The sequence below is a fragment of the Moschus berezovskii genome, chromosome 1 (genome assembly GCF_049115385.1).
Source record: "Moschus berezovskii isolate FMDL1 chromosome 1, NW_MosBer_1.0, whole genome shotgun sequence".
Classification (NCBI taxonomy): domain Eukaryota; kingdom Metazoa; phylum Chordata; class Mammalia; order Artiodactyla; family Moschidae; genus Moschus; species Moschus berezovskii.
This window is the reverse complement of record NC_142460.1, coordinates 20304599-20330076: the sequence shown is the minus strand read 5'-3', so window position 1 is coordinate 20330076 and position 25478 is coordinate 20304599. Positions and strand designations below refer to the sequence as shown.

Below are 25478 nucleotides of genomic sequence, written 5' to 3'. Positions count from 1 at the left end.
AGGGAGATTTTAAGGGAGTCACACGTACCTTTAAAGGTTTACAAAGGACTCTATTCTGACTCACAGTGTCTGATAGGAGTGGATACTAACATTATCTTTTTTTTTTTTTTAATGAGGAAACAAACAGGGAAATCAAGTGATTTGCTCCCAATTAAAAAACAAATTCATGACAGAGTCAAAAATAGAAAAAGCAGCCACTATTTCAGTCAGCCTTCCCTTCATTAGTCTTCACACTAGCACTTCACAAATCTGAGTAGAATATATTTCTCCTGGGAATTCACTGCTGGTCCAGTGGTTGGGACTCCCCAACTTTCACTGCCCAGGGCCCAGGTTTGAGCCCTGGTCAGGGAACTAGAATCTTACAAGTTGAGCAGTTGTGTCCCCTGCCCCCAACAGGGGAAAAAAAAGAAAGTATATATATACATAGATAGATAGATAGATTTTGTAAAGGAAAACCACTTCTTTGACTAGGTCCACTGGAAATGACTGAAAACTGAACAGCAAACCAAATTTTAGAGTTTGTTTTCTCCAACAGATTTAACAATATTACAATGTGTGAGAATATTTATTGCAACAAGTTACAAGGGAGTGGAAACATGTAATTACTCTTACAATTTATTGGAAGCAAGACAGAATTTTTTCAAGGAAAAAACAACAAAGAGAAAGTGATTAAACAAGATGATATCAGACAAAGGCACAGCATTCCACAATTGCTTCATACTCTGTGCACGGTAAAACCTCAGAGAGGAGACACATTAAGCAAAATATGGCTTATGTTAGAAGCTGCGTATAATATCACTAATATTATTCTGTCTTACAACAAAAGGCTCTAGAAAAGTCCTGCTGGAGGAAAAAAGTGCAACAACAAAAACAAAAAACCTGTTGAAAAAAAGTGCAACAAAAAAACAAAGGAAAGCCAAAGCAGAAATAAAGACCCAGCTCTTCCTTTGAAATCTCTCAGGGGAATACACACAGTGCAAATACAGAATTTCATGCTCAGCAAAAGAAGTTCTTGACTGGAGTAAGAACTTTCAGGTTAAAGATGTATTTTTCAGGAAGAGCTCACCTAAAGCTTTGAGAGCTAGAGCAAAGAGAGACTCGCAAGTCAAGTCACTGAGTGGATGACATGCCTAATTTTTCACTAGGTCATAATGGTCCCCTTTGGGAAGAAGTGCTTTTATCCTGAATCTAATTATTCCACTTTTTGTTATATGGTTCATGCTTTTAAACTGCAGTTGTCTTCAAACTTGCTTGATATAGAATTTTATAACATCAGATAATAGTAGGCTGTCAAATGACAACCGTCTAAGCTGCTTTTGTTAAGAAGCATGTTGCTGAGCTGCCTAACAGTCTTTTTACATCAGCCATGTAAAACTGAGCTTATGCGATCATGTATTACCCTTTCTCAAATAAAGTCTTATTAGAGGAATTGTTTTTTAGAAGAGGTTTTCAAACTAGTCCTTCGGGCATTTTAAAAAATCTTCATATAAAAGTCTACTTTTTTTATACATAAGAACAAACATTTTTCCTTAAAAAAAAAAATCTCATTTTTAAGCCAAAATAAATTACAACTTGCTAATATACCCCTTTTAATGGCTCAGTGCTTATTTCAGATATGTGGAGCTGTATTTTTTGCACATCTTTGAAAATCAGGCAAAGTAGGCAAAGTAGTTAACACTACAATGACCATGATGATACAACCCTGGCTCAGGGAACAGATTAAGCTTTAAGTCTTCAAGAATAAAAAAACTGACACTCCTCATCTTATCTATATAGTCTTATACTATGTACATATTAACAATCTAATTCAATGAAAAAAAAGAAATTTCATAAAACTATTTAAAAACTCAGGGCATAAAAGTGTAAAGAGACAAAACATTCAATGAACAATCTATTCCATTTGGCAATGTGTAAATTATACTGAGATAAAAACTTATCTACAGATAGAATATAACAAAAGGAAAACGTGATTTGAGAAGTGATCTCAGGTCCACAGCTCTTCAGTTCTTCCAAATTTGTAGATCAGAGTGCTGGAAAGATATTAAAATAAATCATGAGGTAAAATCACATGGAAACACAATCAAGAATTCATTTTCTAAATATGCTTTGATGGGTACCTCACTGATCCTTTCTATCAGCTTCTAAAATTAAATACTGTCGTGCTGTTGGCCTGAATTTGCTTGTTTTATAAAGCAGTCTGTGGACTGCATGGTTGAGTTTAATATCTTCTTAAAGCCTGAAGTTACTGGATAGGACACTGGTAAGGAAACAGCACATTTCTCATCGTGGCCAGCAATAAGATCACTCACATCTCTAGGGTTATACAATATCTGAGCTACAAAAACTGAAGCATCCTAAAACAGACCATGACGCAATTCTTCATTCATTTACAAAAAGTTACTGTACAGAGTATTGGCTGGGCACGAGGCACCTGGCTAAGCACTGGGAATGTGACTGTGAGCCAAAACTAGATAAATGTGCTCACCAATGGGAGAAAACCAAATCCCAACTCAGTGATACACATGGCACCAAGAGAGAGAAATACAAGGATCGGACCTAGTTGGAGGTCAAGGTTTTCCTAAGGAAGTGACGACTGAACTGAGATCTAAAAGAAAGGGAGTGTGGGACTTCCCTGGTGGTCTGGTGGTTAAGAATCCACCTGCCAATGCAGTGACATGGGTTCGATCCCCAGTTTGGGAAGATCCCATATGCCACGGGGCATCTAAGCTTATGCACCACAATTACTGAGCCCAGGCACCTAGAGCTTGTGCTCTGCAACAGAAGAGGCCACTGCAGTGAGAAGCCCACACATCACCATCAAGAGTAGCCCCCACTCTCAACAACTAGAGGAAACCTGCCCACAGCCCTGAAGACCCGGTGCGGGGAGGTTGGGGGTGGGGGGAGGAAAGGAGGAAGGGAGGGAGGGAGCAGAGAGAGGGAAGGAAGAAATTATCTCAGCAAGGTATGAGGGGAAGAAGGAAAGGGCAGAAAGCTGGGAAGCTGGGACACTCTGGGACCAGGAGTTTGAGCTCTGGGTACACTGGCTGTGTTAGATTTGAAACATCGGCCACTCAGGAGGGGATAAGTAAGAATCCAGTATGTGGTTTAGACATAGAGACAGACATCTGTGGCTCCCTGGCACACAGGCACTAACTGAAGTCCCCAGCAAAAAGGACCTCGAGAGAAGGAGCAAGTCGAGAAGAGGCCTAGAACAGAACCTTAAGAAACTCCAGTGGTGAGTGGCCAGGGCGCGGCAGACCAGCGGGCACATCAAACAGCTGCCCTCTGCACTCAGAAAAGGCCCGGCACACGGGAAGCACGGCTGGCTGGGTAACTTGCCGGCCTCTGGGCGGAGCACACAGCTGATGCAGCAGCCACTGCCCACGTGAGCACAGGCCTTTACACACAACTGTCATTTATACAGGCTCATCTGCCCCTGCAAAGGGCTGAATCTGAATTTAAATTTGATCTTGAAACAGTGCCTAAGACTTCTTTGTGCAAATTCAACGTATTCCCAGAAGGGTGTCAGTCACGTGCCGAGAAATACAACCACAAGACGCAGAAAGAGTGCCCCGGCCACAGTGCAATAAGGGGACCCAGGCACAGTGGTCTCCTGAGGTGAGGAGGCAGTGTCGAGAGTTCGGGGAGGCCGAGCAGCCAGAGTGTGCACGGCGGAGGACAGAGAGCTAGAGGGCAGGGCCCCACGGGCTTCTGCCAAATACCATTGACGGTAGATGTGTGTGCGGAGACTACCCAAGAAAAGGGAAGGAAACATTGGACAGAACCGTTCCCAGAGCTCCCAAAGGGCTGGGAATAGCTCACAGTCTCACAGCACAGTGGGCCCCTCAGAACACATGTGGCGTCAGGAAGGACACTCAGAAGTCCTCCCCGCCTTATTAATCCCAGACTAAAGCTGCTCTGGGCCTGCCTAACAAAGCTTAAAAGCAAGACCCAAAGGATCAACGCATTTCCAAATGACTGAGCTGCATTCAGAGCAAAGCTCAAAAACATTTAAAGGTACACCCAAAATCCAGCCCCCAGTCAGACGCCAGCAAAGAGCAAACAGAGGAAGAGACCCGGAATGAAAAAAGGAAACGGAAGTAATCAACAGAAACAGCCTGAGAATTGACACAAGTAGACAAGGACATTCAAATAGTTATAAACATACTTCATATGTTCAAGAAGACAGAGGAAAAGCATAAACACGTTAGGGAGAGACATGGAAATGGTGGGGAAAAAAAAAAAAAGCCCAAATCAAGTTAACAGAGATGAAAAATACAATGTCTGAGATGAAAAACACACTGGATGGGGGGTAACAGCAGATTAGATGTGACAGAAACAGACATCAGTGAATTTAAAGATATAACAGTGGAAACTAACCCAAATGGAACACAGAGAGAAAACAACAAAAGAGAAGACTTGGTGGAAAGGTAGGAAAAAAGCACGCAAAGAACTAAGCACCAGTGAGCTGTGGAATGACATCTAGCAGCCTAGTATGTCTATTGCTGGAACCCAGGAGGGAAGGGTGGACAGAAAAAAGATTTGAGGAAATACTGTCAGAAAAGATTCCAAGTATGGTGAAAACTATAAATCCACAAATCCAAGAAACTCAGTGAACCCCAAACAGAAGAAATATGAAGAAAACGACACCATAGCCCTCCATAATCCAACTCCTTAAAACCAATGACAAAAACAAACTTCTTCAACGCTTAGATCTTAATGCTTCAGTGAGTGAGGTGTAGGGTAAGGGGTGTAATTTTATAAATGATGCCTAAAGTACCTACCTATCTTTACACTAAAAGACATTTTCATCTCAAAAAGCAAAGGATACAGGCTTCATTTTGGAAGCTTTATAGAAGATTACCCCTAAAAAACACTTCTGATCATTTTATTATTTTACTTAAAGTTATCTTAAAAAAATTTAAAAAAAATTTAATTCCCCAATCAGGTTTTGTATATGACATGCATACTATGTATTAATTCTACTTTTTTTTTTTTTTTTTACTGAAGGTACATGATATGGCTTCTTAACAAAACACAGCCTATGGAAACAGCAGTCTGGTGGGTCCAAATCCCTGTTCTGCATTTGCTTATTAAGTGAACTTAAGTAAGCCTCTGAGTCTTATTTTCTCATTGACAAAATAGGAGCACCATCTGGTCTACATACTTAAGACAATTACACGGGAATTAAAAAAGTTAACATACATAAAGCATCCAGCTTAGGTCTCGGCATATAGCAGGACCCCTAATTAAGTAGTTTATGTATGCTTTCATGCAATAGTAGAACTTTCACGTTTTAAAAGAAGTTTTACATATTGTAGATTTATACATGTTTCATTGCATATGCTGCTCTTATAATAAAGATGATGTTTCTGTAAATGGTATACACGAATAGTTTAAAAATTAGGCAACTTACCTAAAAAATATAAGTGCATTTTGAAAAAACACAGCTAGTCCTGGATAAACATCAGTATCTGCACATACAAAGTAAAACAGATCAGAAGATTACTAAAGGCAAAGGTCAGCAACAAAGTATTTGTGACATTTATAATGCTCTATACATTATAAAACACTACTATTATTCGTTAACTCTAAGAAATCCACAATGAGGGAATCCCCTGGCAGTCCAGTGGTGAGGGCTCTGTGTTTTCGCTCTCAGGGCTATCTCAGGGTTCAGTCAGTTCATGGAACTAAGATCCCACAAACCACATGGTACAGCCAAAAACAGAAAAGAAAAAAGAAATCTACAACGAAACTGAAATAAGAAAATGCCAATCTATTCTCTCAAAACAAAAGATTACTTTCATTCTGGATAAAAGACAAAGAATTTACTAGATTTTCTTTTTGTCTTAAGTATTTGCTATGGTTTCAGCTACATCTGAACTGCTGAGGAAGCAGCAGCTCAGCCATCACTCCCCATGGACAATAAATACACAATGTCAGAAACACACAATTCATCATCATATTCTCCTGGAGAAAAGAGTCACTATCTTTCTAAGAAGGAAAAAGAAAACATTTGAAATGATTCAAATTTCTGTGGATATTAACTTTTATAAAACAATCAATGTTGATTAAAAATACTAGGTAGGATGAAGAAATATTCAATTTGTAGCCTTTGAAATCACAGCAAACAATATAGCTACATGGTTAAAAGCTCCAAGTTTGAACCATACCCAGGATCTGAATCCCAACTCCACCACTGACTAAATGCACGATCATGGGCAAATTATTTAACCCATTATCCCTTGCTTTCCTCATCTGTAAAATGGACACTGTAACCACACCTACCCCACAGAATGTGAGAGGTGTAGACTATGCACAGCACTCATAACAGTACTTGCTCATGAAGTACTGTGTAACTGTTAGCTGCTACTATTATAAACAGTTCCAGAAAAGCTGTACAGTAAAAGATTCAAAATATGTGTTAGAAATGCTCTCTGAAGTAAATGTATGTTCAGTTTGCAAACTAAGATGTAGACATAGGGAACTCCTCGGTGGTCCAGTGGTTAAGACTCTGAGCTTCCACTGCAGGGACTGCGGGTTCAAGCCCTGGTTAGGGAACTAAGATCCTACAGGCTGTGTGGTTTGGCCAAAACATTTTAAGTATATGTAATAAGCAGTGCTGTAGGAATATGAAAATGAGATCCATTATCAAGAAATTTATCAATATGTACTGGATCTTTAAACATTAAGATACAACCACTAAAGGGAATTCCCTGGCGGTCCAGTGGTTAGGATTCTGCCCTTCGACTGGTGGGGGAATGAAGATCACTCATGCTACATGCTACAGCCCAACACGCGCTACATGCTACAGCCCAACAACTTCAAGCTCCATAGTATTTTTAATTAACTAAAATAACACATTTTAGATATATCTGGTGAGTGGTATTATTTAAACATTAGTCAACTACAGACCTCTTATACCTATTTATTTTGCACAAAATGAAAGACGAAGGTATTCCAAAATCTAATACTGATCAACCTATGATAGTTAAGGGATCCTATCACACAATATTAAAAGGTCAGCTGGGGGTCAGGACAAGGAGATGTGACAGTCAGGCAGAGTGACAAAGAGATACCAAAGACAGAGGCATCAGATGATGAATAAAGTGTTATCTGAAACTGATCCTATCTTTGGAGTGAAGGGAGAGAGCCAGTGAAAGGTTCTTCTGATGCTTCCAGGAGTACAGGGTACAACTGGGTCCTGCTTTTCAAAACCTCTCACCACCTCCCTGATGAAAAGCTGTGGTGACTGAAACAGTCCCAAGACTCAGAATGGTGTACTAAGCGCTCACTCCACTGCATCAACAGTTTCTACATGAAGGCTACACATGTCTTCAATTTTGTACTTAAAAGACTCCCCTTGTACCTATGAATGAAAAATTGGAGACTGGGGTTGGAGAGGAGATGTATCAGTGGACAGAAAGATACTGGCGTCCATAACACCTTATTTTGAAGTCCTTGGGGCCAGACATGTTTTAGAACTCAGAATTCTTCAGATTTAAGAATGATAACACAGGGCATAATATTACATAGCACCTGCAACTGGGTTTGGACCAGTATCCCACCATCAAATACAACCATATTCCTATAATAAAACATTTGAATGCTTATTAAAGCCAATAAAGATAATAATGAGCCCCAGGTCAATTTAGGTCAGGTTTTGCTGCCAAGCTGGTTATGAAATTCTTGACCTTCAGCATTTCGTGGGTTTTCAAGTTGTGTATAAGGGGCTGTAGCCCTGTGCAGGGTTCCCACTTTTAAGACCACGACCCTCAGTAAAAGGCCTCTAGTGTAGAGACTGGCTGCCTAGGGTAAGAAAGGAATGAGAACCTCGAGAGATGGCTGAGAGTTACCTGGTCTTGTCAGTGGCTTGGATTTCCCAACGAGCCTACCCTACTGCACTCAATGACCCCGTAGGGAAGTTATATTAAACAACTTTTATCTTTACACAGAGTCTTAGCTTGAAGCTGAGTAATTACACTAAATTTTACTCCATAGGGAGATAACAGACTAAGCCACATAGAAAAGACATATCTGAATCTCTCCTACGAAAGAAAAGAGGAATAAATACTTACTCTGGGTAACATAGGCACCAAAGAGAATCCACATAGAAGCAATCAGTGACCCAAACATCAACATGAAACCAATGAAGAGCCAAACTCGAGCACCTGTGTGAAAAACAGGCTTTATGATTTTGCTCATTTCTGCAGCTCTATGTCTCAGAAATACATAACATTAGAACACATAACTTAATATACACTATGCCTATCAAAGACAGTCACATATTTATATACACCTGCTTTAACAATTAACTAAATGAAGATTTTAAAAATAAACTAAAACTAAAAAGGGTAAAGCAATACTTGGAAAGGGAAAAAGGGTAAGTTGCCGTTCTACTGGCAAAAAAAACTAACAGCTGAGTAAATTAAAGCAGGCAGGCTTCATAAGTCTGCCTACTTGACTAAACTGATTAATTGAACCCTAACTGAAAAGTTATCCTATTATATATCATCAAAGTAACTGTTCTATTAGAAGTAACAAGTGTACTTCAGACAGCCATTACCATACAGGAAGGAGAGACTGCAAACGAATAAAGACCGTATGTCCCTCTTCATCAGTACTGATACCATGTTACTACTCAGTGCAGTACTAACAGCAGCCAAGTATCAGTATCTCATGGCTGAGGCGGCACCTTGTGCCACGCATCCTTGAAAAGTTCAAGGACAAAAGCATCTCTTCAACCCCTCATGATGTAGAATTTTTGAATTTATACAACACAGAATCTCAATACAGTGATCATCTGGACACGTGAGTACATTCAACATATTTTTAGGAAAGCAAGTTAGCATTTGTGCCAGACCCTGATCACAGGTATATTGACAGCCTGTCACCCTGTGGAAGGGGAATAAAGCTCCACTGGAATGAAAATAAAACCCAAGCCGACTTCTATAATAACTAAACTTGCCTTCATTGCAGATATTCTATAACTAAGTGAACAGAAATTCATATATTTTGGACACCAGATAAGCAGGAAGCTCAAAGCTCAGCATGGTTGAAACAGCTGATGTTTGAAAAAAACCGGTCTCCAGATTATCTCAGTTTTATCATAAGACTAAGCAGATCTCCAGAAATATACAGTAATGTTTAGCTCCTTGGAGAAAGACATCTTCCAAATTCAATTGCAGCTTTTTTCTAAAATAAATGAAAAGGAACTACCTAAACTCCATGTAATTATCTTCCTTCATGTCCTTTATATGTAACCACATAAAACCCTTCTGATAGAACAAGAAAAAAAAACTTCCCTTAAAAAATGAGTATGCTTTTAACAAAAAAATAAAAAACTAATCTTTTCCCTTTTTTGCGTTGACTACAAGGAAGCTCAGAGTCAGGTTAATAAACAATTAATAAGAGTATCCATCTTGTCCTAGATTCTAAGTACAAGATCTCCTTTCTCCCTGGTTCCTGTTCCTTCTTATTTAACATTCCCATTTGTTGTATATTTATTACTTTGATAACACTCTCCTGAAAATTACTCTGGGAATTAAATAGGAATAAATTATAAATTAACTGTTAAAGTAGCATGAAAGTGTGGCAATAACTGAGCATTCCTTTAAGACAGCCTGCCCTTATTTTTTGAAGTACTAGACAGAACGTGCACTAAAGGCACCTTGTATAAACTGTGCTATGACCTTTAACTGAGTAGAGAATAATCATGGAATAAAATATAATAGTCACTAAGAGTAAAAAGTATGGGCTTTGGAACCAGACAGACCCAAGACAAATGCAAGTTCTACCTTTAAGCTAAAAAGCTTTGGGTAAGTTACAGCACAATTTTCTATACAAAATAGATAAAGTAACGAAGGTCAGGAAGTAACAGTTAGAACTGGACATGGAACAACAAACTGGTTCCAAATAGGAAAAGGAGTTCGTCAAGGTTGTATATTGTCACCCGCCTTATTTAACTTATATGCAGAGTACATCATGAGGAATGCTGGGCTGCAAGAAGCACAAGCTGGAATCAAGATTTCAGGGAGAAATATCAATAATCTCAGATATGCAGATGACACCACCCTTATGGCAGAAAGTGAAGAAGAACTAAAGAGCCTCTTGATGAAAGTGAAAGAGGAGAGTGAAAAAGTTGGCTTCAAGTTCAACATTCAGAAAACTGAGATCATGGCATCTGGTCCCATCACTTCATGGCAAATAGATGGGGAAACAGTGGAAACAGTGTCAGACTTTATTTTTTTGGGCTCCAAAATCACTGCGGATGCTGATTGCAGCCATGAAATTAAAAGACACTTACTCCTTGGAAGGAAAGTTATGACCAACCTAGACAGCATATTGAAAAGCAGAGACATTACTTTGCCAAGGTCCATCTAGTCAAGGCTATGGTTTTTCCAGTGGTCATGTATGAATGTGACAGTTGGACTGCGAAGAAAGCTGATCGCCAAAGAAGTGATGCTTTTGAACTGTGGTTTTGGAGAAGACTCTTGAGAGTCCCTTGGACTGCAAGGAGATCCAACCAGTCCATCCTAAAGGAGATCAATCCTGGGTGTTCATTGGAAGGACTGATGCTAAAGCTGAAACTCCAGTTTGGCCACCTCATGCGAAGAGTTGACTCACTGGAAAAGACTCTGATGCTGGGAGGGATTGGGGGCGGGAGGAGAAGGGGAAGACAGAGAATGAGATGGCTGGATGGCATCACTGACTCGATGGACATGAGTTTGAGTGAACTCTGGGAGTCGGTGATGGATAGAGAGGCCTGGTGTGCTGTGATTCATGGGGTCACAAAGAGTCGGACACGACTGAGCGACTGAACTAAACTGAACGTAATCCACAGCAATGTCTGTGGAATATATTTTTAATGATCAAAAAAATAAATGTGTGCTCGATGCCCATTCTCACTTGCTAATACATGCTCTTTTATTCTTTATTCTCACTCATTCCTGACACTACTTGCCAAAGTTGGGGCACAAGACATGCAAGTGAGCATGTGCACACAAACACACACACAATGCACTTTTAAAAATAATTTTTATTTATTTTTATTTTGGGTTGGCTGGCTCTTTGTTGCTCTGTGGGCTTTCTCGAGTTACAGCGAGTGGGGGCTCCTTTAGTTGCAGCGCGGGGGCTTCTCTTGTTGTGGAGCATGGGCTCAAGGGTGCACGGGCTTCAGTAGTTGCAGCTCCCGGGTTCCAGAGCACTGGCTCAACAGCTGCAGCTCACGGGCTTAGTGCTCCATGGCATGTGGGATCCTCCCGGTCAGGGATCGAACCTGTGTCCCCTGCACTGGCAGTGGATTCTTTACCATGGAGCCACCAGGGAAGCCCCGCAATGCACTTTTAACTTAGGTTTATCTGTCATTTGTCACTATCCCCAGCCTCTCCAATTCTTCAAGGATCACGATGAAAGTGAAATTATAAAATCTGCATCAGCATTTAAAGCATCAGGTGCAAAAGAAAGCTTATCTGTCCCCCTGTAACTGGCTCAGTCACTTAGCATCACGTCCTCCAGGTTCATCCCTGTTGTCACACACGGCAGGATCTCCTTCTTCCAGGGCCATGCCCTTTCTGTGAGGTTCACAGAAACAGAGGACAGTAGTGGTTGCCAGGGGCTGAAGAGGACAAGTGGGAGTCATTCAGTGCATCCATGAGATTCTAGAAAGGGCCAAACTCCAATGACAGGAGGCGGATTAGTGGTGGCTAGGTAGGGAAAAGGGGATTAAACTTTCTGGAGTAATGGAAATATTCTACACTATGACTGTAGGTGTAGTCACACACTGTGTACATTTGTCAAAATTCAAATTGTACACCTTAAACTGAACTTTATATTTCATATAAAAGTATCCTCAATTACACTGAGTAAATGGTAACAAACAAGGAGACTAAACGGTTCTCAACTAGATACAAGCATGACACAGTGGCTAAAAGCATAGGCTCTGAAACCAGCCTGTCAGTGTGTAAATCCTGGCCCCACCACACTTGCTTTCTGACTTTGGACAAGTTACTTGAGCTCTCTGTGCCTTAGTGCCTTTATCTAAAATTGAGGACAAGATCACTTATCTCCAAGGACTATTGCAAAATTAACTGAGTTAATATGTGTAGAGAATTCAGGGTAGTCTTTGGTACACACTAAGTATTCTACAAGAAGGGAATGGCAAACCACTTCAGTATTCTTGCCTTGAGAACACCATGAACAGTATGAAAAGGCAAAATGATAGGATACTGAAAGATTAAGTCCCTAGGTCGGTAAGTACCCAAAATGCTACTGGAGATCAATGGAGAAATAACTCTAGAAAGAATGAAGAGACGGAGCCAAAACAAAAACACCACCTAGTTATAGATGTGACTGGTGATAAAAGAAAGGTCTGATGCTGTAAAGAACAATATTGCATAGAAACATGGAATGTTAGATCCACGAATCAAGGTAAATTGGAAGTGGCCAAACAGGAGATGGCAAGAGTGAACACTGACATTTTAGGAATCAGTGAACTAAAATGGACTGGAATTGGTGAATTTATATCTACTACTGTGGGCAAGAATCCCTTAGAAGAAATGGAGTAGCCCTCATAATCAACAAAAGAGTCAGAAATGCAGTACTTGGATGCAATCTCAAAACGACAGAATGATCTCTGTTCGATTTCAAGGCAAATCATTCAATATCACAGTAATCCAAGTCTATGCCCCAACCAGTAATGCTGAAGAAGCTGGAGTTGAACGGTTCTATGAAGACCTACAAGACCTTCTAGAACTAACACCCAAAAAATATGTCCTTTTCATCACAGGGACTAGAATGCAAAAGTAGGAAGTCAAGAGATACCTGGTAGTAACAAGCAAATTTGGCCGTGGAGTACAGAATGAAGCAGGGCAAAGGCTAACAGAGTTTTGCCAAGAGAACGCACTGGTCATAAAAAACAGCCTCTTCCAACAACACGAGAGAAGACTCTACACACGGACATCACCAGATGGTCAATACAGAAATCAGACTGACTATATTCTTTGCAACCAAAGATGAAGAATCTCTATATGTCAGCAAAAATAAGACCGGGAGCTGACTGTGGCTCAGATCATGAACTCCTTATTGCCAAATTCAGACTTAAATTGAAGAAAGTGGGGAAAACAACTAGGCTGTTTAGGAATGACCTAAATCAAATCCCTTACGATTATAGAGTGGAAGTGACAAATAGATTCAAGGGGTTAGATCTGATAGACAGAGTGCCTGAAGAACTATGGACGGAGGTTTGTGATATTGTACAGGAGGCAGTGATCAAGACCATCCCCAAGAAAAAGAAATGCAAAAAGGCAAAATGGTTGTCTGAGGAGGCCTTACAAATAGCTGAGAAAAGAAGAGACACTAAAGGCAAAGGAGAAAAGGAAACATATACCCATTTGAATGAAGAGTTTCAAAGAATAGCAAGGAGAGATAAGAAAGCCTTCCTCAGTGATCAATGCAAATAAATAGAAGAAAATAACAGAATGGAAAAGACTAGAGATCTCTTCAAGAAAATTAGAGACACCAAGAGAACATTTCATGCAAAGATGGGCACAAAAAAGGACAGAGAAGGTATGGACCTAACAGAAGCAGAAGTTATTAAGAAGAGGAGGCAAGAATACATGGAAAAACTATACAAAAAAAGATCTTCATGACCTCATGACCTAGATAACCATGATGGTGTGATCACTCACCCAGAGCCAGATATCCTAGAATGTGAAGTCAAATGGGCCTTAGAAAGCATCACTACAAACAAAGCTAGTGGAGGTGATGGAATTCCAGTTGGGCTCTTTCAAATCCTAAAAGATGATGCTGTGAAAGTGCTGCACTCAATATGCCCGGAAAGTTGGAAAACTCTGCAGTGGCCACAGGACTGGAAAAGGTCAGTTTTCATTCCAATCCCAAAGAAAAGCAATGCCAAAGAATGTTCAAACTACCGCACAATTGCATTCTTCTCACATGCTAGCAAAGTAATGCTCAAAATTCTCCAAGCCAGGCTTCAACAGTACGTGAACCATGAACTTCCAGATGTTAAACTGGCTTTAGAAAAGGCTGAGGAACCAGAGATCAAATTGCCAACATCTATTGGATCATCAAGAAAGCAAGAGTTCCAGAAAAAACATCTACTTCTGCTTTATTGACTACGCCAAAAGCCTCTGACTGTGTGGATCACAACAAACTGTGGAAAATTCTTGAAGAGATGGGAATACCAGACCACCTGACCTGCCTCCTGAGAAATCTGTATGCAGGACAGGAAGCAACAGTTAGAACTGGACATGGAAAAACAGACTGGTTCCAAATCAAGAAAGGAGTATGTCAAGGCTGTATATTGTCACCCTGCTTGTTTAACTTATCATGCGAAATGCCTGCTGGATGAAGCAAAAGCTGGAATCAAGACTGCCAGGAAAAATATCAATAACCTCAGATATGCAGATGACACCACCCTTATGGCAGAACGAGAAGAACTAAAGAGACTCTTGATGAAAGTGAAAGAGGAGAGTGAAAAAGTTTGCTTAAAGCTCAACATTCAGAAAACAAAGGTCATGGCATGTGGTCCCATCACTTCATGGCAAATAGATGGGGAAACAGTGGAAACAGTGACAGACTTTATTTTCTTGGGCTGTAAAATCATTGCAGATGGTGACTGCAGCCATGAAATTAAAAACACTTGCCCCTTGGAAGAAAAGCTATGACCAACCTAGACAGCATATTAAAAAGCAGAGACATTACTTTGCACACAAAGGTCCGTCTAGTCAAAGCTATGGTTTTTCCAGTAGTCATGTATGGATGTGAGAGTTGGACTATAAAGAAAGCTGAGCGCCAAAGATCTGATTCTTTTGAACTGTGGTGTTGGAGAAGACTCTTGAGAGTCCCTTGGACTGCAAGGAGATCCAACCAGTCCATCCTAAAGGAAACAGGTCCTGAATATTTACTGGAAGAACTGATGCTGAAGCTGAAACTCCAATACTTTGGCTACCTGATGCAAAGAACTGACTCCTTAGAAAAGATCCTAATGCTAAGAAAGATTGAAGGCGGGAGGATGAGATGGTTGGATGGCATCACCGACTCGATGGACATGAGTTTGAGCAAGCTCCTGGAGTTGGTGTTGGGCAGGGAAGCCTGGTATGCTATAGTCCATGGGGTCGCAAAGAGATGGACATGACTGAGCAACTGAACTGAACTGAATTCTACAAGTGCTTGCTATTATTCCTAATCATCCTCCAAAATTCCTTTCCCAGGTATTCCCAATTTCTGACTATAATTACAAGCTACCCTCCCTCATCCTTGAAGGCTGGAAACAGGATGTCTAGTCTTGTACTTTTCATATACAGCAAGAAAATTCCACTGGAAACAAACCCCTGGATTCTAATAGAATGTGTTATTGTCGGAATAAAAGAAAAATACTACTGGATGACAAATCAAAAGATTTCACACACAAAAAAATGTGTATGTAGACAGCATGATTCTTCTATACACTTTCATTGTAGTCTATGGGTTGGTTATTCAGGTGATCAGAACTAAATGTGAAAAACACTGTAGCCCTACATTTGATCTCTTAATGTGTTCGTACTTTGCTGTTAAATAATCACAATCAGCCATGTTGTAAGTAATATCATTGGTCAACATTTGGGATAAGAATAAATCCATCATTAGTACAGGAAGAATAACCTGGAGTCAAATCCACTGATTCTGAATGGTATATTTTATCTATATACTATGGGCAGTATAACATGACAAAAACCAGTAACTTCAACTTTCTTAAAGTTTTAAATAACAAAAACTTTTTTTTAAAGCGAAACTTAAAAAATTTTACATAATCACTATCATCCCTAAATAAAGACTCATAAGAGGCTTTGTTTTTACTACTGATAAATCCCTCTTTCACCAGCATACAGTAACCATTCAAAAGGGCCTTACCTGTTCTTCCTAAACAGCCGCTCTCGTAACTGTCACCTCTCACCTGAGCATTGGACACAGCATTTATCCTAGAACAATACAAAATCATCCAATAAGCTTTCAGGCTGCTAAAAGAGTCACAGATATTTAGAAGGGAATATCTTCTTCACAAGTCATTTAGAAGAGAAACATTTTCTAAGTAAAGTCAACATCTGAATAACTGAATGTATCTTTGAACTTAAATGTCCTAATGGATAGAAATATTATAGTAGCCTTACTTCACTAAAATATACCCAGAAAAGATGTAATTTTCAGGGATTACTATCACTTGTCTCCAGAGGTTATGAAAGAGACTCCCGTTTTCTGATTTCCTTGCCTGTTTTACATGAGTGGCCCGCTGGGTGTTACCCCATTTCAAGGCTCTCACTATAACCATGAGCTCAAAAGTTTCTCTTTGTGTTAAAAGCCAAGTGACTTTCTCTCATCCATTTCTCAATTCAGAGACCATGTGGTTTATGTATAATAAACAGGCTCACTTTATTCAGCTTCTCTGTCCACTTTTGTTAGAGCAGGTTCATTTGTAGTAGGAACTGTCTTTACTTAGCATCCTGAATTGGAGAAGGAAATGGCAACCCACTCCAGTGTTCTTGCCTGGAGAATCTCAGGGACGGGGGAGCCTGGTGGGCTGCCGTCTATGGGGTCACACAGAGTCAGACACGACTGAAGTGACTTAGCAGCAGCAGCAGCATCCTGAATGAATATAAGTAGATCCATCTTCTACAAATTTAAATGTTTTTAAAGCTCCTGACTATAATAAATTTATATAACCTTAATGTTCAATCTATTTTTTAAATTATTAAAAGACATCCATGAAAAACTTCTAAACTCTTAGGAAGTGACAGAATGGATAAACCTGAAAATGATTTAATAAAAAAGAAAAGCCATAGATCAATCTCTTAATTTAAGGTTAATCCTGTACTCCCCCAAATACAGACAAATACAGTCAAGTAATACATTTAAATAATACTCCACAGTAAAAGATGAATATATGAGAATATTCAAGGATTACTCCCCTCCTAAAAAATCTACAAATGTACAAACTTGATTAAATCTAAAATGCCAATGATTTTGAAGATGCACCATTATTTTTCATGCTGCCAAGGGGAAAAATTATGAATTATAAGATACCAATGACTATCAGAAGCATGCTGATATCCAGAGATGTTAAAATACAAAAAATAGTTTTAAGATCTATAAAACATAGTAATTTGTCAGTTTAACAAATATAAGATCAAAAATCACATACTGAATCTATAAATTATAGAGGATGAAAAGATTATCTGACTAAATTCAACAGTCATTCTTGATTTTAAAAAATTTTAATAAAATGGGAATATAGATACATGCACATATATATATCATGTTAAAGAATCAACCGAAGTTACTCCGGATAGCATTAAACTTTTGAGGAAAAAAAAGTTTTTAGAAAAATAATCTTGAATTGAGAGTTACCTCATACTTACATGAAAAAAGCCAATGTGGAAAACACACCACATGTGTGAAAGGCATGGTTCAGCTGTTCTGGCTTCGGATACACTACAGCTGCATCGATCATTATCCACCAACCAGTAAAAAACTTAAGAAGGAGAAAGAGCCCATGTCGTTAAAACAGCACTAACACTTTGGCTTACACGTTCCTTCACATTTCATGTTTTCTATGAACCATATAAGTGAAACATACAATGAAATATGTCTACTTTGAGTTTTAGATGCTAAAATATAAAAAATAAGAATTCCTTGTTTATTTCTTTATAGTATATTACGTAAATCCAACTAATCGAATCGGTATAAGATTCTGATGTTCTGCTCTCGGTGCAAGATGAAAAATTTATTATCGAGGAATGAATTATCTGCTTCTTTCACCATAAATTTATATACAACCATAAAATACACCATAAATGCACCATAAAATTATATGCAACCAAAGCTCTCTTAACTAACCAGTTCCCTGATTACCTGGTTTCACTCTCTTGTTCATATTAGAAAGCACTTGGACATTCCTTTTAAATGTAACCAAGCACTTTCGCTTCCACAAATGAGTTGCCACATCTCCAAGAAAACATCTAAGCTTGCTATGATTTTAATTAATAGGCAATTTGACTAAATACTGTAAAACTAATTAAATGAGTTTGCAAAATGTAACGTTTCTATGTAAACTAGGCTGAATAGACAAAGTAGAAAAGTTACTAAGGAATTTCATAGGCAAATTAAGTGCAGGTGAGATGACCACAGAGAGCAAGAAAAACTTAGAAACACCTAAAAGACTTCTGCATGCGTACTGCTTCACAGTTATCTTTAGTTCTTGTCCTACTTATTTTGTTTTCTGTTGGACTTCAGGGGTAGAACTATACGCCTGAAGTGAAATTTGCATTAGGTATAACAGGATCTTTCTGGTCCCAGCTCAAGGTGGTTGTGGTTTCAATGACGAGCTCCCCGAAAGGGAACGTAACTCGTTCCAGGCCTTGGAGGCACCAGAATACATTTAGCTTCAAAATGACAAGTTTTATAACAAGAGTCTTCAGACCAAGAAAATTAACGCAAAACTTCATGATGGAGTATGCCAGTATCGTAAAGAAGCTCTTGAATGACGTGTCAAATACAGCAAGTATCTTATTCGGTGGGGGCAGGGAATGCTTGATTTCCATCACAAGATAGGCCATGATCTGATTTTTTTTGCGGGGGGGTGCCCGCTGTGCCCTGTGGCTCCCCTAGTGGCTCAGAGGGTAAAGAATCCTCCTGCAGTGCAGGAGACCGAGGTTCAATCCCTGGGTTCGGAAGATCTGGAGAAGGAAATGGCAACTCACTCCAGTATTCTTGTCTGGAGAGTCCCATGGACAGGGGAGTCTGGCAGGCTACAGTCCATGGGTTCCCAAAGAGTTGGACACGACTGAGCAACTTCACTTTCATTGAGGCATGTGGGATCTTAGTTCCCTGATGAGGGATCAAGCTCATGCCCCCTGCAGTGGAATCATGGAGTTTTAACCACTGGCCCATCAGAGAAGTCCATGATTTAATTTTTTTTGAAGCTCAAAGATTAAGTACAAGGGGTGAGAAGGGACTGTTTATACCATTCTATTTTTGTCTGTATGTTTGATATTTTTAGTAAAAAGCGTTTTTTGTTTTTTTTTTTAAAAAAAGGACTTCCCTGGTGATCTAGCGCTAAGAATCTGCCTGCCAATGCAAGGATCACGGGTTCTATCCCTGGTTTGTGAGGATCCCACAGGCAGAGGAGCAACTAAGCCCATGCAGCACAGCTACTGAGCCTGAGCACTGGAGCCCTCGAGTAGCAACTACAGAAGCCCAGTGCCCTAGAGTCTGTGCTCCTCAAGGAGAGATGTCATTGCAATGAGAAGCATGGGTGCTGCAACTAGAGAAGGTTTGCACGCAGCAATGAAAACCCAGCATGGCCAAAAATTAATAAATATTAAAACAAAAAAGGAAGGAAAAAAAAACTACTGCCTACAAAAATTGTATTATCTTGGTTATTCATAGTGCAAAGGAATTGAGATCAATTTTCAGGGGGAAAGGTGAAGCATAAATGTCGCCAACCACACCTTTCCACTTACCAATATACCTGCAACCACAGAAGCCACCGCGTTTCTTCTCTCACTCCAGTCAATGCACTCACATTCCGGCCAACGGAAATTATCTAGGAAGCCTGCCATTTTCACTTAAGCATGGATTTTTCATTAAATACTATATTCTAAAAAAAAAGACAAAACAATCCATGTAAGGAAATATTTTTAAGAAGTGAAATATTCTACTCCTGTCTTATTAAAGCTTTAAACACCAACTTACTTTGGGTCTTTATCTCCTATAGGTAGGAAGAAAAATTCAGTCCTACACTGAGTATCTACTGAGATATACCTAAGACTGTTAGGACACAAGAGGGCGCTTACTAACAGTATCTGTTAAACGAGCAAGGCGTTTTTAAAACGCATCTGCAAAGTCTCTGACACTTCTCCCATTGAGAGGTGGATCTATGTACGTTCCTTTGAATTAAGGTCAACAATAAAGGGGGGTTGAGGGCTTCCCTGGTAGCTCAACTGGTAAAGAGTCCACCTGCAATGCAGGAGACCCTGGTTTGATTCCTGGGTCAGGAAGATCCCCTGGAGAAGGAATAGGCTACCCACTCCAGTATTCTTGGTCTTCTTCCCCTGTAGCTCATATAGTAAAGAATCTGCCCACAATGCAGGAGACCTGGGTTAGATCCCAGGGTTAGGAAGGTCCCCTGGAGGAGGGCATAGCAACCCACTCCAGTATTCTTGCCTGGAGAATCCCCATGGGCAGAGAAGCCTGGTGGGCTACAGTCTGGGGGTTGCAAAGGGTCAGACATGACTGAGTGACTAAGCACAGCACAGCAAAGGCGGGCTGACCAACAGAGCAGAGAAAGTGATGCCATGGAGCTTCTTAGACTAGATCATGCAAGGCAAGGAGCACTGAGACCAGGGCCCTGGCTCCTCCATGAGAAGCCCGAGGCCACGGCACTGTGAGCAGATCGCACACAGGCGTTCCGGCCTAAGTTCCAGGTGGCAGCCCCGCCAACAGCTAGCCCCAAACACTGCGACATAAACTCTCTGAAATACCTGACTAACCCCTCACTGCAACTGGAGAAAGTCCTCACACAGCAACAATCACCCACTGCAGCCAAAAATAAATTAATTAAATTAAAATACAATGAACAGAAGCATATTAAAAAGCATTCAATATCATTAGTTATCAGGGAAATGCAAATTAAAGAAATATCACATCCACTAGAAGAGCTAAGATTTTTTAAAAAGATTGACTGTTGGTGGTAGAATAATTGGAAATCTTACACATTTCTGGTTGCAATTTCTTACAAAGTTAAAAATAAACCTTCCTATAACCTAGCAATTCCATTTCTAAATATTTACCAAGGGAAGTAAAAACATATGTCCACATACACAAAAAGAATTTTACAAGGAAGTTTAGAGCAGGTTTATTCATATTAGTTCCAAACTGAAACGACCTAAATGCTCAACAGAAAACAAATGGATAAACAAATTATGATGCATCCATAGAATGGAGTATTATTCAGGGACAAAAAAGGATGAATAATACATATAACCACAGAGAAAAAAAACTCAGAAACCAGATTTATGTTAAAAAAGGCAGATACAAAAGAGTATATACTGTATGATGCTATTTAAATGAAGCTTAAGAGGCGAAACTAACCAATGTTCCCAGAAATCAAAACAGTGATTGCCTATAGGGACTGAGAATTGACTACAAGGGAACTGTTTTTTTTGCGGGGGGTGATAGAAATGATCTATATCTTGGCTGAGATACTGATTATGCAGGTACATGTATTTATCAAAAGTTACTGAAGTGTACACTGAAGAGCTGTGTATTTTACAGTATGTAAATTTTACCCACAAAAAGTTTTTTTTAATTTTATCATTTAGATACGCTTTAGCTGCACTAAAGACTTACTCTGTATGCATTATGGGTATGTTTCGTCAAGACAGTCTGAAGACATGGAAATGAACTGTTATCAAAGATTAAATATTAACTAGTTAAAAAGCAAGTTTAGGGGAAGTTCACCATGAATTTAAGACAATGTCTGAAGGTTAAAACAAAAGTCATACTTCCTATTGTAAAATTCATTTCCCAGGACTTACCCGGTGGTCCAGGGGTTAAGAATCCACCTATCAATGCAGAACATGTGGGTCTGATCCCAGGTCAGGGAACTATGATCCCACATGCCTCAGGGCAACTAGGCCTGCGTGCCGCAACTAGGCCTGCATGCCGCAACTAGGCCTGCGTGCCGCAACTACTGAGTCCATTCGCCCCAGAGCCTGTGGAACCACAGCTAGTGAAGGAGCACACCACAGTGAAAGACCCTGAAAGGTCCTGCATACCGCAACTAAGACCCAACACAGCCAAATAGTTTTCTTAAAATTCATTTCAGAAAACATACAGTCATCCCTCAGTATATACAGGGCGTTTGGTTCCAGGACTCCCCTCGGATACTAAAATCTGTGGACACTGAAGTCCCTTATATAAAATGGCATCAGTTCAGTTCAGTCGCTCAGTCACGTCCAACTCTTTGCAACTCCATGAAGCGCAGCACACCAGGCCTCCCTGTCCATCACCAACTCCTGGAGTTTACCCAAACTCATGTCCATTGAGTCGGTGATGCCATCCAACCCTCTCATCCTCTGTCGTCCCCTTCTCCTCCCGTCTTCAATCTTTCCCAGCATCAGGGTGTTTTCAAATGAGTCAGCTCATCGCATCAGGTGGCCAAAGTATTGGAGTTTCAGCTTCAATATCAGTCCTTCCAATGAACACCTAGGACTGATCATCTCCCTAAGGAAGAACTGTTTGGATCTCCTTGCAGTCCAAGGGACTCTCAAGAGTCTTCTTCAGCACCACAGTTCAAAAGCAACAATTCTTCGATGCTCAGCTTTCTTTATAGTCCACTCTCACATCCATACATGACCACTGGAAAAACGATAGCTTTGACTAGACGGACCTTTGTGGGCAAAGTAATGTCTCTGTTTTTTAATAAGCTGTCTAGGTTGGTCATAGCTTTTCTTCCAAGGAGCAAGCATCCTTTAATTTCATGGTTGCAGTCACCATCTGCAGTGATCTTGGAGTCCAAGAAAATAAAATCTCTCACTGTTTCCACTGTTTCCCCATCTATTTGCCATGAAGTGATGGGACCAGATGCCATGACCTTCATTTTCTGAATGTTGAGTTTTAAGCCAACTTTTTCACTCTCCTCTTTCACTTTCATCAGTTCAGTTCAGTTCAGTCGCTCAGTCGTGTCCGACTCTCCGCGACCCCATGAATCATAGCACGCCAGGCCTCCCTGTCCATCACCAACTCCCGGAGTACACTCAAACTCATGTCCACAGAGTCGGTGATGCCATCCAGCCATCTCATTCTCCGTCGTCCCCTTCTCCTCCCGCCCCCAACCTTTCCCAGCATCAGAGTCTTTTCCAGTGAGTCAACTCGTCGCATGAGGTGGCCAAAGTATTGCAGTTTCAGCTTTAGCATCAGTCCCTCCAATGAACATCCAGGATTGATCTCCTTTAGAATGGACTGGTTGGATCTCCTTGCAGTATAAGGGACTCTCAAGAGTCTTCTCCAACACCACAGTTCAAAAGCATCGATTCTTCGGCGATCAGCTTTCTTCACAGTCCAACTCTCACATCCATACATGACCACGGGAAAAACCATTGCCTTGACTAGACGGACCTTGGTTGGCAAAGTAATGTCTCTGCTTTTTAATATACTATCAAGGCTGGTCATAACTTTCCTTCCAAGGAGCAAGCGTCTTTTAATTTCATGGCTGCAATCAGCATCTGCAGTGATTTTGGAGCCCAAAAAAACAAAGTCTGACACTGTTTCCACTGTTTTTCCATCTATTTCCCATGAAGTGATGGGACCAGATGCCATGATCTTTGTTTTCTGAATGTTGAGCTTCAAGCCAACCTTTTCACTCTCCTCTTTCACTTTCATCAAGAGGCCTTTGAGTTCCTCTTCACTTTCTGCCATAAGGGTGGTGTCATCTGCATATCTGAGGTTATTGATATTTCTCCCGGCAATCTTGATTCCAGCTTGTGCTTCTTCCAGCAAGAGGCTCTTTAGTTCTTTTTTGCTTTCTGCCCTAAGGGAGGCATCATCTGCATATCTGAGGTTATTGATATTTTTCCTGGAAATCTTGATTCCAGTTTTTGCTTCATCCAGCCTGGCATTTCGCATGATGTACTCTGCATATAAGTTAAACAAACAGGGTGACAATATACAGCCTTGATATACTGCTTTCCCAATTTGGAACCAGCCTGTTGTTCCGTGTCCAGTTCTAACTGTTGCTTCCTGACCTGCATACAGATTTCTCAGGAGGCAGGTCAGGTGGTCTGGTATTCCCATCTCTTTCAGAATTTTCCAGTTTGTTGTGATCCACACAGTCAAAGGCTTTAGTGTTAATGCAGACATTTAAAAACGTATTTTTGAGGGACTTCCCTGCTGGTCCAGTGGTTAAGACCCCGTGCTTCCAATGCAGGGGGTGCAGGTTTAATCTCTTGTTGGGGAACTAATATACCACATGCCATGTGAAAAACAATTTTTTTATATTTATTTCTGAAAAACATTGAATGGCATGAGTAAATGGTATGACTAAGTGTGATGCTAAAGCTGAAACTGCAATACTTTGGCCACCTCATGCGAAGAGTTGACTCACTGGAGAAGCCTCTGATGCTGGGAGGGACTGCGGGCAGGAGGAGAAGGGGACGACAGAGAATGAGATGGCTGGATGGCATCACCGACTCGATGGACATGAGTCTGAGTGAACTCCGGGAGCTGGTGATGGATAGGGAGGCCTGGTGTGCTGTGATTCATGGGGTCGCAAAGACTCAGACATGACTGAGTGACTGAACTGAACTGAAGACTAAGTGAAAAAAGCAGGTTATTAAAACTATTTTGCATTATTTCCTTTTTAGAAAAAAGAATCAGCAGTATATATAAATGCATACACGTGTAAAAATGCTAGAAGGACAAACACCAGTACTTCCATAATATCATTATACATATGGATGATAAGATAGTGGTGTTTTTTAGTCTATTTTCAAAGTCTGCTGCACTGAGCATGAATTACATTTTTTTAATGCAAAGTGATTTTTAACATTAACACTGTAATTAAAACTATGAATTGTTGATTCTTCTTGCCTGTTGAAAAACCTCTTATATGATGCACTATGTCTATAACTATGTTTAATAAACAAACTTTTTTGAGATCAAGGAAATTACTGGTATGTTCTCCCATAAAACTGACGCTGGTAGCAATTTTTAAAAAACAAGATTATTAAACTGAACTAATGGAAGTTTTCTAATACATTAGACAGTCATTATTGCCACTCCTAAAAGAGGTAACTCTTTATAAAAAGAAATGAGTCTTTTTTGTTTTTTTTGCCTGTGCCATGCAGCACACAGGATCTTAGTTCCCCAACCAGGGATCAAACCTATGCAGCCTTAAGTGGAAGCTCAGAATCCTAACCTCTGGACCACCAGGGAGTTCCCAGAAATGAGCCCTTTTTAGAGGGCATTTCAAATGATTCTATTGTGAAAATTTCATTTCCAAACAGTTAGTTTAGGAAACCGAAGGACAGCTGCAAAAAGCAAGAGGAGAAAACAACAAACACTTTAATAATATATAAACATGGTCTGAGCAATTTCCATATACACCCAAGTTCCAAAATTCAAAATTCTTTCCTTTGACCAAACTTTCATGTTTGTTCATCTATCTTTGCACTAGTTGCCAAATGATGTTAGGTGCCGTGTATACAAAAATGAATACCACAGACAACGTAAAGAATTTAGGGGACATTGTCAGAAGAATAACATAAACTATGGGCTATAACATAAAAGCACTATAATAGAAATATAAAAACAGTGTTACAGAAGAGTTGCCAGGAAGAGTCGGGGGAAGTTTGATAAAGGAAAAATAAACTTGGCTGAGTTTTGAAGCAACAATAGGAATGTGACAGATGAAAAAGAAGGAA

General features: G+C 40.1%; 1 protein-coding gene across 8 annotated transcripts in view; it reads right to left on the bottom strand.

Moving 5' to 3' along the window:
* Window positions 1-546: 546 nt before the first annotated feature.
* Window positions 547-25478, bottom strand: part of TMEM50B (transmembrane protein 50B) — a 38200-nt gene continuing 13268 nt past the window's right edge. For 5 of the 8 annotated variants that reach the window (XM_055421186.2, XM_055421204.2, XM_055421222.2 and 2 more), the window contains 6 exons: window positions 19518-19654; window positions 17415-17527; window positions 15913-15980; window positions 8079-8171; window positions 5417-5474; window positions 547-2030 (listed from right to left, as the gene is read on the bottom strand). In XM_055421186.2, coding sequence (XP_055277161.1) covers window positions 1985-2030; window positions 5417-5474; window positions 8079-8171; window positions 15913-15980; window positions 17415-17527; window positions 19518-19616 — 477 coding nt within the window. In that variant the 5' untranslated portion in view covers window positions 19617-19654 and the 3' untranslated portion in view covers window positions 547-1984. Of the gene's footprint in view, window positions 2031-5416; window positions 5475-8078; window positions 8172-15912; window positions 15981-17414; window positions 17528-19517; window positions 19655-20537; window positions 20593-25478 lie in introns of those variants that run through there. The other 3 variants (XR_016037313.1, XR_016037316.1, XM_055421196.2) reach the window with 2 other exon arrangements.